We start from the raw sequence: 18,605 nt of genomic DNA, 5'->3' as shown, positions 1-18,605 counted from the left end.
TTTTTCTGGCAAGAATTCTTCATTAGGACCTATCAGGGAGCCATACATAGCTTGTTTTGTGGTATGGAGTCACTTTTCGGGAATAGCTCAGGGACTCTCGGTGGAAACCCTCTAGGTCTGTTCCTTCAAGAAAGGGAGAACAATCTATTTTCTGAGCTGCAGTCCCTTTTAAAGTAGCTTCTGCATTTTGCTGTTCCCTCTTTTCTCCTGGTCTTTTCTGAGTCTCACATATAACCTTTTTGAATGTTTCTGGGACTCCGGCCTGCCTTTATGCTTGCCGCTCACCACTGTGTCATTGCAGACAGTTTGGCCAGCTTGCCCTGGATGTGTTGGAGAAGGCCTTCAAACAGAATGAAAGGATGGCCATGAAACTGTTGACCTACGAACTCAAAAACTGGAGCAATTCTACCTGTTTGAAGCTGGCTGTTTCTGGAGGGTTGAGGCCCTTCGTTTCACATACTTGTACCCAAATGCTACTAACTGATATGTGGATGGGGCGTCTGAAAATGAGGAAAAACTCTTGGTTAAAGGTATATCTACTTGCTTTATAGAGTTTAATGTTATTAATAGTTCAGTCTGGAGGTCTGTCTCTTTTTATTTGTCCCTTGTTCCAGGAGAGTACTTTCAGGAAAACCAATTATTAATACTATTTTTGATTCTCACAGATGAGCAGAGATCTTCACATTGGAACCTCTGACAACTACTTTATCTCCCACTCCTATGGTTTCTTTTAAAAAATGGGCATAATTTTGCCAGCCCAGTCCATTGCAAAGGCATATTCATGAGAAAGTGGCTAGAAGTTAGAAGCATGTACAGACCTAAGTAAGATTTCATTATTAGTATTCACCACTGCCCTGATCATTATAACAGAAGTAAATGAGACTTTTTACTGAAAATTTTCTCAGTTTAAGGATGCTAACCCATGATAAACTAAATAAAATTAGCAATTGGTTGTGCTCATCTAATGTAATGTTTCAGGAAATAAATGGCTGTTTTGTAAAGCTGTCCTCAAACACATTTGTTCACACCACTATATCCAAATTTTTGTATTCCATTATAGTTTAGCCTTATCTTTCATCTTGAATTAGAAATTAGAAACCCTTATTCTTGAGAACGTAATAACTTTCTGCTCCTTGTATACTTTACTTTTATATCAACAAAGAGACTTAAGTGAAGCAAGACTAAATGTTTTTCCCCCAAACATGGTGAGCTGACAAAGAAGACTGAATTAGCTACTTAAACTCTCTGACTTGAAGCAAACCATATTGCTCTCCATGCCTGGATCCTAATTTATCAGTGCTTGGCTTGTAAGTTTTGGGAACACTTCCATAAATAATTATAAAATGACTAGTTCGAAGTGGATGAAGACTGGAGGAAGACCTTATAGAGTTTTATGTGGAAAGGAAAGCTCATGTAAATGCTTTTAGGGAATAGACTCTAAACCCTTCCTTGGAAATGGGATATTGGTGTCATTGAACACTGTTTCATGAGCTGATTGTTCTGCAATGGTCAATGGCAACAGAATGTGGAGCTTTTCAGAAAGTAGATTAGGAATTAATTAGTGCAATATTATCATTGTGTTTGATAACTATGATGTTTCCAGACCTAGAAGATTGCATGTATTTTGGGTTCAACATCTGAAAAGAAAACAAACACACAAACAAACCAATCCCTACCAGAACTGGGACAAGTCCAGAGAACTTCCACAGGAGATCAGGCTTTATAACAAAACAACAAAAAGTCATTTCAGCATGAAAAAAAAAAAATTGACAAGGGCATGACTTTAGTTTATTTAATCATGAATGGTATAGAGTCAGGGTAATCTTATTTTCATTCACTGAACCCCAGAATACTGGGGCTTAATTTTAGCTTGAGATAATATTCACCAAGGTGATTCTCATAGAACTGAGTAAATCCAAGCTCTTTACCCTGAAAGGCCATACAAGTTGAATAGACTATAAATAAATTCATGAATGATAGCAATAGAGTGAAAACTTTGGATGTCTGGAGTTATACCTTCTGTGGGTTTTACTGGCAGAGAAAATGTATGTGTGATGGGAGATGGATGTAAACAGAGGGACTTGGTATGTTTTTACATTCTTGTTTAAAATATAAATAAATTTTATACTGTTTTATGTGATAATAACTACTTAGTGGCTTGAAAGAATTATTCAAGCAATATGCTCATTGATAAAGAAGACTTCTCAGTGCCTTGCCTCTAGTTTTCTTTTTTTAATTGGAGGATAATTGCTTTACAATGTTGTGGTGGTCTCTGCCACACATTAATGCGAACCCCCTCCTTCTTAAACCTCCCCCCCACTCCATGCCATTCTACTTCTCATCGTCATCCCCGAGTGCCAGGTTGGGCTCCCCATGATATACAGCAGCTTCCTGCTAGTTGTTGTTGTTTAGTCGCTAAGTTGTGACTCTTTTACAACCCCGTGGACTGCAGCCCACTTTTCCATGGGATTTCCAGGCAAGAATGGGTTGCTGTTTCCTTCTTTAGGGGATCTTTTCGACTCAGGGTTTGAACCCAAGTCTTTTGCATCGCAGGCGGATTCTTTACTGTCTGAGCCACCAGGGACAGAGTGCTCCAAATTCAAGTTTGCCTTTTGGAAGTGTCTGAATTCTTTTTTTTTTTTTAATATTTTTAATCCACAGTTAGTTGCATCTGTGGATGCAAAGCCCACATATATGATGGGCTGACTGAATCCCACTCTTAGGTTGTTCCACATCAGCCGTCCTTCTATAGGTGGACATTTATGCTCAGTTGCTTAGTTGGGCATTTATGTTGACACTAATTTTTTTGCCATTACAGATAGCCCTGCAGTGAACACCCCTATCCATATGCTTGGATTCATGAGTATTTCTGAGGGAGACGCTTCTGGTATTGGAATTCTTAAGTCAGAAAATATGTATACAGTCAGGGTAGCCACTTAATTGGGGATGGATTTGACGTTTCCCATACACCCAAATCTTGACTTTATTTGGATCGTATGTGTGTCTTGTATAACCCTCACTACCTGCTTTGTTCTCCTCCTTTGAAGATCATCATCAGTATTCTTTTCCCACCTGCCATTTTGACACTGGAGTTTAAAAGCAAAGCGGAGATGTCGCATGTCCCACAGTCCCAGGACTTTACATGGTATAATGGTGACCAGAACGCCGGCACTCCCAAAGAAAGTTCTTCTCAGGTTAGTGGGATATCATGGTGAGCTAAGTTTTCATGACCTGGACGGCACACAAATATACACAGACACATAGCTTATTTATTAACAAACTATTTAACAATCTTAATCACATTATAGTATGGTCACGTATACTATGTTTGATAGTTCTGATTAACCTCCATATATGATTAGGCAAAATACCCTATTTCTGCCAAAATCAAAGACTCTATTATATCTAGGAAGCTGCTTAATATTTCATTTTCCTTTGTGACTAGTGGAACAAATAGACTTATTGTTTCTTGAAAGCTATAATAAGGGATGCCTCACAGCCTTCAAAATATTTTATAAAATGCTGGTTTAGAATTTGTGCTGATATTCACTGTTTCATGCCACAGTTTTTTCACTTGTTATCTGCAGTGAGTTTGGATAGTTTTACTTGAATTCCCAAAAGTGTACTCTTTCATGGGTAACTTGAGCTGGTTCTCTTGCAACCCGTCTTTGCCACAGAGCCTCCAATATGCTGTCTGCACATCCATTTTTTGAATTTTATGTTTCAAAATTGGATCATTGCTGATGAAGTTGCCATTTACTATGAGATGTTCAGTTCAGTTCAGTCACTTAGTCATGTCCGACTCTTTGTGACCCCATGGACTGCAGCACACCAGGTCTCTCTGTCCATCACCAACTCCAGGAGTTTCCTCAAACTCATGTCCATTGAGGTGGTGATGCCATCCAAACATCTCATCCTCTTTTGTCCCCTTCTCCTCATGCCTTCAATCTTTCCCAGCATCAGGGTCTTTTCAAATGAGTCAGTTCTTCGCATAAGGTGGCTAGAGTTTCAGCTTCAGCTTCCAATGAATATTCAGGACTGGTTTCCTTTAGGATAGACTGGTTGGATCTCCTTGCTGTCCAAGGGACTCTCAAGAGTCTTCTCCAACACCATACTTCAAAAGCATCAATTCTTCGGTGCTCAGCTTTCTTTATGGTCCAGCTCTCACATCCATACATGACTACTGGAAAAACCATACCTTTGACTAGATGGACTGTGAAGTGTAGTGAACATCTTTTCTGGTACTTAATACTTCAGTGAGGCTACTTCTTTAGCTAGTGTCTTGTCTGATGGGCTTTTGTACTTATGAGGTATTTGTTATAATGTTGAAAACATCTTTGATAAATGTTAAATGAAAAAGAATTAATTATAGTTTGTATGGCTGGCGTCTGTTGTGATTGGTTGAGTATCCATTCTGATTGATAATGCCAGATCAGTTAACCAGATGAGTTATTAAATATTTTGACTATCATAACTCTGGGTATGTGTGTTCCTCTTCTATCCCTCCTTCCCTCTCTTCCCTTTTTTTCTAAGCCTGATAGTTCTGTTTGGGGTTCTCAGAGTACAAGATGGCAGGTATATTCTAACCTCTACAGAGTGTGTGAGAAATTCTCTGTTGCAAAACTGGGTTTTGCAAGTTGTCCTAATTGTGATTGTACTGGTTAGATTATATGTTTACTACTGCTGCTGCTGCTAAGTCACTTCAGTCGTGTCTGACTCTGTGCAACCTCATAGACGGCAGCCCACCAGGCTCCCCCATCCCTGGGATTCTCCAGGCAAGAACTAAGTTTAGACCGTTCCTTTTTTTTTTTTTTTTTTTAAGGAAAGAAAAGAAATTTAGTGCTGGCCTAACCTTATTAGAAATGGAAGGCAGTCTTTATATGTGAGACATTCACATGCACATGTTTGATTCTATATGGTCTCAAGGCTAACAGTACAGCCTTCTTTCACTGTTTTCCTCATTTGGAGTTCTATTTCATGCCTTAAAGCTGCAGAATCTTTCTCTCTGGTAAGCGCACATGGCCAAGAACTATCTTTAAACCAGGCTACATTTTAAGAGACTTCACTCTGAATCACCCTAACTGGAGAACATGTCATCATCTCCTTGAATCTTGGTGGAAATATTCATGCTTGAGCAATCTTTCCAACACAGGTGTTTTTCCAGTACTCTGCTTTCCAGCCACAACTCTTGGCAGATGCTCTTGTGTATTTTATTTGATATCATAACCAGATACAACATCAAGAACTTCATATACATGTCATGGTATTTGGTCTTTGAATTTAACTCAGAGATAGGCTCAATGTGTTTTTTAAAATAATTTTGTTTATTTTGGCTGTGCTTGGTCTTCATTGATGTGTGGGCTTTTCTCTAGTTGCGGCAAGTGGGGGCCACTCTCTTGTTGTGGAGGACGGGCTCTAGGGCACAGGGGCTTCAGTATCTGTGGTGCATGGTTTATTTGCTACGCAGCATGTGGGATCTTCCCGGATCAGGGATCGAACCTGTGTCTCCTGCATTGGCAGGTGAATTCTTTACCACTGAGCTACCAGGGAAGCCCTCAATTAATGTTTTGTAATATAATAATAAGAGAAGTTATTTAACAACAAGGTCATTACTTAAATAGCTTTCTGGAGTCTTTCTGTAGTGGTACTGATATCATTAAAATCACAGTATATGATGACTTTTAAAATCAGTTCTAAGTCATAGTTCTAAGCCATTTTAACTCTAGGCTGGTTCAACTCTGTTAGTAACTGGCTCAGTTCCTGTACTTCTAAATCACGTCTCTGATTCCACTGTCCAAAGTGACATGAATAACAGAGCTATAAATCAGGCTCTGAGAAAACCCATCTAGAGGCTTGAGGCCTCAACATTTAAATTTTCTTGCTATTACGTGGATAATTCAGGCAAAACTTGATTCATTCCTTGGCTTGGAAAGTCTTGGTAATCATGCAGGTCTGGTGTTCGAGAGACATCTTTTGTGGATAGGTTGAAGAAATAGGCTAGTCTGAGAGGCACCGTAGAACGTTCCTTTCTTTTCATTTAATATGACTTTCATAATTTACAGAAGTAACACATTTCCTGTTAAAAGATTAAAATCATGCAGACATCTGTGAAGTAGGATGATACCTCTTTTGCTTTTCTTTCATCATCCCTAAGTTTCCTCTTTTCAAAAGTAACCAGGGTGCAAGTGCTTTTCCCTTTCTCTTTCTTTTTTTCTCTCTCATGGCTCTTCTGAGCAGACACCTCTGTTAGTCACATTCATGCAACCACTTCCTTGTCACACAGATACTCATTTCTCACCACCGACAACTGTTAACCCCTTTAGGCTGACCCATAACTTTTGAGAAACTGATGGAAAATGCTTTCCCTAGAAAATGCATGTGCAACACAAATGCTTGCATATAATTGCAGCAGGTGCAAAGAACTCCATAAGCTCAGAGTCTGTGAACTTCAGGTAAAGAACCTTTGTTGTTAATGAGTAGAGAAGCTGTCAAAGTCGGAATTCTTAGACTAACACTGAGCCTGACTTCCCTGTGACTTGGGAAAGATGTATCACCAGTCTCTATCCATTTTGTCCTCCTTTTATATGGAAACAATTCTATTCTCTACTTAATTGATTTCATAAGGACTTTATTTATATGAATATCCTTAGGTTCCAAAATTACTGATAAAGGAGATTAAAAAGAACAGGAAGAGGGACCATTTTAAAATGCTTGGAACTACTCTTAGTTTGAGTAAATTTGATTATGGGAGACTCAACTTGCTTTTCAGAAATGCCCTGTTCTCTTTACCCTGTCAAAGATAGATAGAATACATGTAGTTTTTCTTCTGTTCAAGACTAAGATTGTAATTTGGCAGATGGGTGCCCAATTAATTTCTAATATATTTATTATATTTATGAAATATATAATATTTTAGATATTTTAAAATGTTAGTATTTAGTTAAAGCTCTGACAATAAACAATTATTTGTTCATTTTACAGAAAGACCGTGATTTGGAAAGGGGACCTGATGAGAAAACAGATGAAAGTCAGCACTTTGATTTAAAGAGTGGGCCCCAAACCCTTCCTTGGACCAGGAAAGTCTATGAGTTCTACAATGCTCCAATTGTCAAGTTTTGGTTTTATACGGTTGGTCTCATTTAAAATATTATATATAGTATTCAGGATGGTTAATTGCTAATGATAATGTTGATAGTGACATGCCTAATTTACCAACTTGTAATAAAAATGTAGTTTTTAGAAAAAGTGGGAGGCCTGGCAAAGGAGGTAGGAAAGAAGATTGGAGGGAGGTGAGAAGAGGTGAGGGCAGGTCTCTCCTACTTTTGGGGAGTGAAAGCACAAGCATTTTTTTCTTCTTCTGAGTGCTTATAGTTAGCACAGCTGGAACTAAACATTTGAAACTTTGTGGAACAATAAAATGAATAATAGTGGTTGTAGAATTAAGTGATGGGGGTGGATTCATTTCCCATCTTGAGCAAAAATGTCAGTAGTTGAATTGATTTTTTTTCTTTGTAGGACTGTTGTGTAATATAGACTAAAAATGCAAGTGTTTATTGTTGTTGTTGTCTTCAGTAGCAAATACTTACAAATATATGGAGAACAACACAAATTTTAGAAGAATTGAATCAAATACTAAATCTGTTATGGATGGAGAGATAGAGAAAGCAATAATTGTACACTAAATGTATTGAGTGCTTTTTACATTTATTTAATAGTATTTATTTTTCTAATGCTTATCTATTGTTAAATTGCTTATGGTCAAGGTTGTATATTTCTAAAACATCTGAAGTCATTATAAGAGGATATTTATCTAAATGTGTTATATTTCAAAATATTTCCTTGCCCAACCACACACTTGTTTCATATACTTATTAAATAAGTACATAGGTCCAAATAACTTTTATGTTTTCAAAAAGAAAATCTCATTCAGATGATTCAGGTTTTACCATTTTTGTGAATATGCAACAAAATCCTAGAGACTCTGATAGTAGCATCAAGAGAATTTAACCAACCCAGGGATCGAACCCAGGTCTCCTGCATTGCAGGTGGATAATTTACCAGTTGATCCACCAGGGAAGCCCAGCCATTGTCACATCACTGGGTAGAGTATTCAAGTGTTTCTTTCCTTAGAAAATTCCAGCTTATGAACTCTTAGAGACAGGAGCAAACTAAGCAAATAGAACCACAACAACAATGATTATGATGAAAATAGCTAGGAAAAAGAACAGACTAGCCAACCATATCTACCCACCACAGTGAACTGTATTAGCTGTGAGCACAGGCATTTTAGTCATGGCTGTTACATTGCTAGGTTATGTTACGTGTACTTTATTAAAGAAGTGTCTTGTTGTAAATGCTATGATGAGAGAGCAAAAGTGTAAACATTTTTGGATATCTTTTAAAAACCTGGAAAGAAAAAAAAGGGTCAGAAGTAGTACCACCAGTATCTACAATGTTTTAGTGTTTGGCCACCATGAAACCAATGATAACGATGTAAAAAACGTCTGCTTGACAGTACAAGTTTATTTAAATTGTGTCCCTATGGGATCATCAAACATATTAAAACTATGAAATACAGATCTAGAGAAGTATAGAATTTACTTTAACTTTCTTATATGCTTCTCTATTAAATGTCTTAACTCATAGGTAATGCTAATAGCCGTTATGCCTGCCTGAAATGCCACCTATTGTATATGTCAATATGGTGTAGTCAAAAGTGATTTCAGCCATTCTCTATGCAGAACTAAGCTTAGCAGACTTATCAAACTTAGGAAGAGCTCAAAAAGATTTGATAAATAAGGTTCAGTTTAAAATAATATGGTTCTCATGAGAATGAACACACACACAGGCATTTTTCTCTCTTTTGATCTGGGATTTGTAATGCGTGTTTATCAGCTAGCACCGTGCATGGTCTCTGAAGATATTGGAAGGGCTGCAAGTCTCATGCCTTGTTGGTGATAGAGAAATTGGTAAAGCCTTTCTGGCTGGCAACTTAGTATGTGTCACGTTTTTAAATGTGTATAGCTATTCTGCTTCTGGAAATTGTAAGACATAAGAATGTTAGATAAGATCACAAAGCTGTTAATCACCATATATCTATGTGTATGTGTTTACTGTGCTTTAATTCTTGGAAGAGACTGGAAATCTAGGTTTAATATATATACAGCTTAAACATACATTTCTTGATTGTCTATCATGTGTTAGGCTGAGTGCTTAAGTTCTGTAGATAAAAACGTCAACAGTCTTTAATTATAAAGATTCACAATCAGATAATACTTTTCTATCAACCAGGATATTTTAATCAGCATAAAATAAAATTCTCAGCAGTAATAAACATTACAACTTATTATATTTGAAAACAGTCTCCTACAAATACTGCTCCTTTGGCATCCTTAGGATACAAGTTTTATGTTTAAATGGAGGAGGAGGTGTGCGATTCCTTCTTGGCTTGTTGTTAGCCTGACTGTGTCCATGCCAGAATGTGCAGGGTTCTGAAAATTCTGATCAGGAGCCAACAAGATGAGACCCTGCCCACTTTCATGCATTTGAGAAGAGTGCTCTTCTTTCCTTCCACAGAATCATAGAATAGAGAACTGTGGATTCTTGTGCCTTCCTTGATATTAGGTCATCAATAATCAGAAGGTGGTCCCAGTTATATTTCCTTGCTATCATGTTGAAGTCCATGTGATTTCTGTTGAGTTGGGTCCATGTCTGCTTGGTATCCTCCACTATGACTCACTCATGACCAGGGAATGCGTGTCCCCCTCACAGATGGTGTACTTGGCATTCCTTATGCTGTTCACTTACACCGTGTTGGTGGAGATGCAGCCCCAGCCCAGCATGCAAGAGTGGCTCGTTATTATCTATATCTTCACCAACGCCATTGAGAAGGTCAGGGAGGTGAGTTACCCTTTCTCCCCTTGTCTTCTGTACATCTCTGCTAGAGGTGTTCTGGGATGGGATGGTGAAAATGGGGAGGTCAAAGGTTGAGGTGGGGTGGGCAATGATCCTGAATTGGCATGCTATAGGAGGGTAATTGGGGGAAATTTCTGATCTCAACCTTTTATTGTTGCCAAATAATTTCTCTTGGTTGCCGCTCTTTGAAAGCAGTTATTTTGAGGACATCTAAGTGTGTTTATCAGTCACAGAGTGATAGTGTCTAGTTGTTATTAGACCCTCTGACTGTTAGATTTCCCATCCCTAGAGTGTTTTTTTTTTAATAAGATTGATTTTCATATAGTCTAACTTTACTTACATATTATCGGTTTCATGTCACATAGTGGCTAAAGTTGTAGAGAATTCATGTAGAGCCTTTGAAAATTCCTACTAAACATCCCTCTGGGGCAAGTAGTCCAAGAAACAAAACAAAGAAAACTTTTTATTTTTAATTTATAGTGAGTCATTTAAAAAAAAAGGGATGAATATTCCCATTCAGTTATAATGTAATCACTTATAGTATGCTGCTGCTGCTGCTAAGTCGTTTCAGTCATGTCCGACTCTGTGTGACCCCAGAGACGGCAGCCCACCAGGTTCCCCCGTCCCTGGGATTCTCCAGGCAAGAACACTGGAGTGGGTTGCCATTTTCCTTCTCCAAAGCATGAAAGTGAAAAGTGAAAGTGAAGTCGCTCAGTCGTGTCTGACTCTTAGTGACCCCATGGACTGCAGTCTACCAGGCTCCTCCATCCATGGGATTTTCCAGGCAAGAGTACTGGAGTGGGGTGCCATTGCCTTCTCCAACATATAGTATAACTTAGACTATTTTAGAATCATTGTATATATAGCTCTACCTTTGTTCATTTACATATATTAAATTTGTCCTAGAGCTATTATGACCAATACTGTATATGATGTAGGTATAGTCTTAGTAATTATATTTATGTTGCCTGCTAGTTACTATTGTGGAGTTTATAGATTGTAGAAAACAATTCAGCAGAAAAATGTTCTCTAAATTCTACCATTCTTTTTAATGCCTCAGGAAAAATGGGTTTACTGTTTGACATTTCAATTTGTCTGACATCCTTTTGTAGGGGTAATTTCTTGTAATAGTGAGTTCTAATGTCACGTTCAATTTGCTAACTGTTCACTAACAGCAATAGTGGGACCAGATTATAGGATTCTTTCATTTCTTTGCACTAGGCTATTCATGAAATGGCATTGCAGCTATATTCCATTGCAATGTTGAGCTTTAAAATTGTCTCAGTGTTTCCCTGTATTAGTTTAGGATTGATCAAATCTAGAAAAAACTTTTCTTTCTTCCTTCTTTTTTTAAATTTCTGGTTGGGTTTTTAAATAGTTGACCAGCATTAATAGTCACATTAAGCTGTATTTATAGAATTATTTAAATAATTCATTCCCCAAGGATAACTTACATCTCCAAAGCTGCCTTATGATCTAAGGTTTGGCAGGATTCAATTCCTCCGTAAATGCACAGTTGAAGTATTGAAGATCATATTGATGAGACTCTTGAGTTATAACCCATTCTTTGTTTCTTTCTTTCTGTCATGTTTTAGGTCTGTATTTCAGAACCTGGGAAATTTACTCAAAAGGTGAAAGTATGGATTAGCGAGTACTGGAACCTAATGGAAACTGTGGCTATTGGTCTGTTTTTGGTGGGATTTGGCTTTCGGTGGGGTGACCCACCTTTCTACACAGCAGGAAGACTGATATACTGCATCAACATCATATTCTGGTTCTCACGGCTCCTAGACTTCTTTGCTGTGAATCAACATGCAGGTCCCTATGTGACCATGATTGCAAAAATGGTGAGTACTGTCTGCTGTATAACCTGGTATTCTTTTAACAGTTCTACCTGATTTCATGGTTCATATTCAATAGTATTATAACTTTTAAAATTATTTAAAGAAGTACACACTTCATCACCACTTATTGTATAACTTAAATTCATATTTAACAAATGTCCCTGGATAGCATATTGGATAGTTGACTGTGATACTCATCTTACCCTTTTGGTTAGGGCCAGATGATGGGGGATTCAGTTGTATTTGTCTCTGAGCTCAGTAAGCTGAAATACTGATTTGTCTTGTCTCTCTACCCTTAGCCAACTCTTAAATAGTGATTACTGTGGGCCACACCCTGTTCTAAGTACTTTGTATATATTAACTCATTTAATCTTAAAAACAATTTTAAGAGATGGGTACTATTATCCACATTTTACATTCAGGGAAATGGAGTTTAAGTAAATTTCCCAAAGGAGTAAGTTTGGGAGCCGGGATTCAAATCTGGACCAGCTGGCTCTGTCTGCCATCTGAGTTCACTGTGCACTTGTATAAGCCCTGTCTAACTGACTTTGCCCAGGACTTAAGAAGGACAGCACCTCAAGATCTTCTTTGCTTTTTCTTCTAGAATATTCACTAACAGGGAAGGGGCAAGCTCTTGAGAAGGAAGAGTTTTGTTGAGATAAAGGAAGAGGACAGTAAAGGGAGAACCTCCAGGATACCAAAGATAGATTTCTGTTACTTTATACTTTTCTCTTAGACCAGCAATATTTTCTCTGGCCTTGGTGACATTGGTGTTAATTTGGTAATCTATGCTGAGGTAACCAGTGTATCCCAGTGACTCAGTACAAGTTTATTTCTTCCTGATGCAAAGACTGATGGGTGCTCATGGAGGCCGGCCTCTATCCAGTGACTGAGGGATCTCGAATCCTTCCTTCTTGGGGTGTACCCATGTCATTATGTGGCTTCTGAGGTTTCCTATGACAGGGAATAAGAGGGATGGAGAAAATCCCATGGAGGAGCATGCTTTTAAAGGGATGGAGCAACTTCTAACTGCTCTGAAGGGGAAGTGAGTCAAATCGCTATTATTCCACAGCCCATTGGCCAGAACAGGTCATGTGGCTCCTGCCTCGTGGAAGGGAAGCTAATAGGAAATTCATGGTGTAAGTTTCTGCCACAGTGAACAAGTAGATTAATCGGATGTATTAATATATTTAGTAATATAAATGAATTATTTGAACGAGCTTTTCCAAATTATAATACGTGTGTATGGTACATGTATATATGATATGCATTCTCAAGCAGTCCTCCATTGCATACTAAAACAACCAGGCTTACTTTGTTTTTTAAACTTTTTATTTTGTACTGGGGTATGGCCAATTGACAAGCAACGTTGTCATAGTTTCAGGTGAACAGTGAAAGGATTCAGCCGCACATATACATATATCTGTTTCTCCCAAACTACCTCCTTTTCAGGCTGCCACATGACGTTGAGCAGAATTCCCTGTGGTATACAGCAGGTCCTTGTTGGTTATCCATTTAGAGTATAGCAGTGTGTACATGTCCATCCCAGACTCTGTAACTGTCTCTCCCCACTGTCCTTCCCCCTGGTAACCATAAGGTCATTCCCTAAGTCTGTGAGTCTCTTTCTGTTTTGTGATAACTTCATTTGTGTCATTTCTTTGTAGATTCCACCTATAAGGGATGTCAGATGATCCTTCTCCTTCTCTGTCTGTCCTGCTTCACTCAGTGGGACAACTTCTAGGCCCATCCATGTTGCTGTAAATGGCACTATTTCATTCTTTTTACTGGCTGAGTAATATTCCACTGCACAGATGTACCACACCTTCTACCGTTCCTCTGTCACTGGACATTTATGTTGCTTCTTGTTGCTATTGCTGTTTAGTCATTAAGTCATGTCCAGCTGTTTGTGACCACCAGACTCCTCTGTCCATGGCTTTCTCCAGGCCAGAATACTGGAGTGGGTCGCCATTTCCTTCTCCAGGGGATCTTCCCAACCCAGAGATTGAACCCATGTCTCCTGCGTGGCAGGCAGATTCTTTACCACTGAGCTACCTGGGAAACCCCAAGGTTGCTTCCACGTCTTGGCTATTGTAAACTGTGCTGCAGTGAACATTGGGTTGCATGTATCCTTTCAGATCATGTTTTTCTCCAGATACATGCTCAGGAGTGGGATTGCAGGGTCATATTGAAGCTCTATTTTTAGTTTTTTAAAAAACCTCCATCCTATTCTCCATTGTGGCTGTACCAATTTGCATTCCCACCAACATTGTAGGAGGGTTGAATCAGGCTTACTTTTACTGCAAAGACTAACTGAGAGTTAATGAACCACTGGATTTAACAAACGTCATTTTATAGTTGCTTTTACATCTTTTTTTCCCCCCCTTAAATTCTTCAGTTTGCTAAGTAGCCTGGAATTGTTCAGCAGATTCTTGGCCTGAGCAATTTTCTCAGACTCTAAATACTGCTGAAGATAATCCTGGGAATAAGGAGCCATTTTACAAATTTGAATTACCCTAATTTTTTTCTTTTCGTAATCTCTGATGAAAAGTTAGATATTAGCCAGTCAAAAGCTATTCATATTTCATCACTTCTTTAAAAAAGCACAGATTCTCTTCTGTTAGTACATTTAAATTATTCCATAGGCTACATGAAACATGTATTGTGCAGAGAAAACAAGATGTTTTAAACAAAGGAAATCCAGTTGTTCATGGAATAGGTATGTTGGTCAATGACTAGACAGTCTTATTATTGGCAGGTATAATTATGATGACTCCAGGTATTTTATTTGTTTTGAATTTCTAATCTATGTGAAAATTTTGGCTGTGCCATTTTTTTTTAAATTTTTTATTTTGTACTGGGGCTCAGATGGTAAAGAATCTGCCTGCAGTGAGGGAGACCTGGGTTTAATCCCTGGGTTGGAAAGATCCCCTGGAGAAGGGCATTGCTACACACTTGAGTATTCTTGCCCGGAGATTTCCATGGACAGAGGAGCCTGGCAGGTTATAGTCCATGCGGTCACAAAGAGTCAGACACGACTGAGCGACTAACACTTTCACTTTCATTGGGGTATAGCGATAAACAATGTTGTGATGGTTTTAGGTGGACAGAAGAATGATTCAACAATACATGCACATGTATCCATTCTCCCCCAAACACCACTCCCAGCCAGGCTGCCACATTACATTGAGCAGAGTTCCATGGGCTATGCAGTAGGTCCTTGGTGGTTATCCATTTTAAATACAGCAGTGTGTACATGGCCATCCCAAACTCCCTAACTATCTCTTCCCGCTGGTGACCATAAGTTCATTTTCTAAGTCTGTGAGTTTGTTTCTGTGCCATGCTTTTTTGTAGACAGCAAACATGTTCTACATTGTGATCATCATGGCCATCGTCCTCCTGAGCTTTGGAGTGGCACGTAAAGCCATCCTTTCACCAAAGGAGCCCCCATCCTGGACCCTCGCCCGAGATATCGTATTTGAGCCATACTGGATGATATATGGAGAAGTCTATGCTTCAGACATAGATGGTATGTAGAGGACTCCACCACTCTGTGGAAATAAAACCCTTGTAGACACTCAGAGTTGAAAAGAACTCTGGAAAACAACCATCTGAATCTTAAAAATGTCAAGAGTTTGTGGTATTCTGCTAAGTCAGTATGCTAAATATTTGTCCATGGTCATAGGACTGTGATTCACCTTGTCTCTCATTCTTTTAAATTCTTTCTTTGCAGTTTGTTCAAGCCAGCCATCCTGCCCTCCTGGTTCTTTTCTTACTCCATTCCTGCAAGCTGTCTACCTCTTCGTGCAATATATCATCATGGTGAACCTGTTGATTGCTTTCTTCAAGTAGGTTATTTTAATCAGATATGGTTATTTTGTATCTTTCAAAATGGGTGAAGTATTTTGAAAGATTCACATGTAACCTTTGTTTTAATGCGTATCATGCTTTATTACTGTGGTTTTATGGTTTTAAAAATATGGGCATGGGAATACTGGTAGGAAGGTAGTGGAGTGTGAGAAGAGAAAAAAACAACAGACTAATAAAAACAGAATTAGAAGAGATCATACACTGTAATTAAGCAATAATTTGGAATCATGGGGAATAGCAATTAACGAGTTGAAAGTTGACTAGAGAGTCCTTGATAACTTCCCTTCATCTGCTCTCATGATATTTCATCCTCTGTTTCCTTCAATATCACGTCACTTCTTCTCAGCCTTCTTTCCCTGGTTCATCATCTTCTCTCCAGCCTTTTAACACTGGGGTTTGTCCCTGGGCCCAGACCTTTTGCTTATGCTTTGCTTGGTGATCTCTTTCAGTTTCCTGTAAATATGTTCTATATCTTGACAAACTCCAACGTATATCTTCAGCCTACGTCTCTTTCTTGCACTCCAGTTCTATAGGTCCAGCTGCCCTGTTCCATTGCCAGTCAGATGTATAATAGATTTCTAAGCTTTTAAATGTCCAAACTCTTGATTTCCCCTCTTTCCCAATATACACTTATTCTTCTTATAGTTTTTCCCACATCTTTAAAGAAGACCACACATTTCTGTCACAGCTTCGTCTTTTTTTTTTGTCATCCAGGCCAAAAACCTTGGCCTTCTTATTGCCTCTCATATTTCTAGGTTTAGATTGTCAGAAATACCTTTGACTCCACCTTCAAATAGATCCTCAGTCCAACCACCTGTCATACCTCACTGCTACCACCACAAAGCCTCCAAAGTATTTCTCTGCTTCTGTCTTTGGGCCCTATTTTCTTTTCTCAACACTAATGACACTCACCAAACCTAAGGATGTTATTTAAAAGTGCAGCTGCCCTTTCCTTCCATCATCTCCTTGGCATGCCTGGTCCCCCTTACCCTTCTTTCTTTATCCTACTCACTTATATATACAAATATATGTTATAATTTATTTATATATTACTTTTTGCCCCCATTTATCTCATTCTGGAATATAGACTTCACAAGAACAAGTTTGGTTTTTTGCTTTTGGGTTTTCTTTTTTCCTTTTTTGCCTATGAATTTATCCCAAGCATTGAAAATAATTTAGTGGATGAAAGAAATCAAGTGACATGATGGGAGGCAACTAGTTTTTTCTGAATGTCTCCTTTATGCCAGGCACTGTATGAAGTATTTTATTTATTATCTTACTGAAAAGGGAAAGGGAAATCAATGCATAGAAGCTAAGTAAAGACAGTAGAGGAGATAAGGCTGAAAGCAGATAAAATAAATAAAAACACAGGCAAAAAATGACTGTTGTTGCATATGTATGGGGAAAATCTTATTAGTTATTACAAGATTATATGATAGCTGTCATCTCTCTTTAGTCTCACCATTTTATGAACTTGTAACATTTGCTGGTGTTTAATTGTTATAGCTTTTATCCTGACATTTCAAATAAGATCAGTGGGTATGAGATTTTTGTTTCTCAAAAATAGCAGGTGTCAAAAGAGAGGCTGAGAAACCCTCCCACAGGCCAATCTTGTCACTGTGATGAACACACAACGAGAACCATACAAGCTGCTTCTTGTTCAGCTGCTAAGTCGTGTCCCACTCTTTGCAACCGCATGGACTGCAGCATGCCAGTCCATGTCCTTCCCTGTCCTTCACTGTCTCCCAGAGTTTGCTCAGACTCATGTCCATTGAGTCGATGATGCCATCCAGCCATCTCACCTACTGTTGCCTCTTCTCCTGTCTTCCATCTTGATCTTTCCCAGTTATCAGGCTCTTTTCCAGTGAGTTGGCTCTCTGCATCAGGTGGCCAGAGTATTGGAGCTCAACTTCAGTATCAGTCCTTCCAGTGAACATTAAGTGTTGATTTCCTTTAGAATGTTCTTCCAAGTTGAGCAACCCCAGATCTGTCTACTTATCCAAAAGCCCCTTTCCAGAGTCTGTAATAGTTAGGAAGAGCCTGACAAACACTGAAGATTGCCACCTGCTGGTAGACATGCTGTAGTCTCACTTGGGCTGGGAGTAGCTTGGAACCTTGGTGATCCTCAAACTTGATTGTGTAAGAGAATCACTTGGAGGACTTGCTGAGAGAGGGATGACTAATTTGGTCATTCTGGGGTGAGTCAGTAAGTGAAAGTCACTCAATCATGTCCAGCTCTTTGCAAGCCCATGGACTGTAGCCTGCCAGGCTCCTCTGTTCCTGGAATTCTCCAGGCAAGAATACTGGAATAGGAAGTTGTTCCCTCCTCCAGGGGATCTTCCCAACCCAGGGATCCAACCCAGATCTCCTGCATTGCAGGCAGATTCTTTATTGTCTGAGCTGCCAGGGAAGCCCCATTCTGGGGTAGGGCCCAAGAATTTGTATTTCTGACAGGTTCTCAGGTGATGCTAGTGCTGCCAGCTCAGTGACTACACTTTAAGAATTGCTGTTAAATCCAGTCATCAGTGCTTCCTTCATCTATCTTATGTAATCTGAGACTTCCCCTTTCCTTTCTCCTCTCTTTTTTTAAATCTCACTAAGTGTCTTGCGGGGTCTTAGTTCCAGGGCCAGCATCCCATGCCGTGGCAGCATGGAGTCTTAACCATGGATGCCAGGGAAGTCCCTCCCCATTCTTCAGCCCTAAACTGTTTTTCTCCGGGGTAGTTTGAGTTTCTTCTCTTTACCACTCCTGCAGTTTAGGGTAACTTGCATTTTTATTTGTCAAATTTGTCTGCCCTTCTTAAGTTCTTCTCTGCCATCTTTCTCTAAAGGAATAAATTCTATATTAGCCTAAGCAAAATATTAAGATAGATATTTCATTGTGCCCTCCCCACCCATATCATATTACAGACTTAGAGTTATATAGTTAAGGATGACATGTTGCTTGAGAATGGGTACCACTCATGACAACTTCATCAT

At 38.9% G+C, this 18,605-nt stretch overlaps 1 protein-coding gene across 3 annotated transcripts in view; it reads left to right on the top strand.

The window, feature by feature from the left end:
* TRPM6 (transient receptor potential cation channel subfamily M member 6) overlaps positions 1-18,605 on the top strand; it is a 174,724-nt gene that overhangs the window by 110,385 nt on the left and 45,734 nt on the right. For all 3 annotated transcript variants that reach the window (XM_043891277.1, XM_043891278.1, XM_043891276.1), the window contains 7 exons: positions 302-530; positions 3,048-3,194; positions 6,982-7,128; positions 9,772-9,900; positions 11,511-11,762; positions 15,111-15,285; positions 15,490-15,604. In XM_043891277.1, the coding sequence (XP_043747212.1) occupies positions 302-530; positions 3,048-3,194; positions 6,982-7,128; positions 9,772-9,900; positions 11,511-11,762; positions 15,111-15,285; positions 15,490-15,604 (1,194 nt within the window). The remainder of the gene's footprint in view (positions 1-301; positions 531-3,047; positions 3,195-6,981; positions 7,129-9,771; positions 9,901-11,510; positions 11,763-15,110; positions 15,286-15,489; positions 15,605-18,605) is intronic.

This window comes from Cervus elaphus, chromosome 29 (genome assembly GCF_910594005.1).
Source record: "Cervus elaphus chromosome 29, mCerEla1.1, whole genome shotgun sequence".
In the NCBI taxonomy this organism is placed as follows: Eukaryota; Metazoa; Chordata; class Mammalia; order Artiodactyla; family Cervidae; genus Cervus; species Cervus elaphus.
Note: the sequence above shows the minus strand (reverse complement) of the source record. Positions and strands in the feature narration are given on the sequence as shown.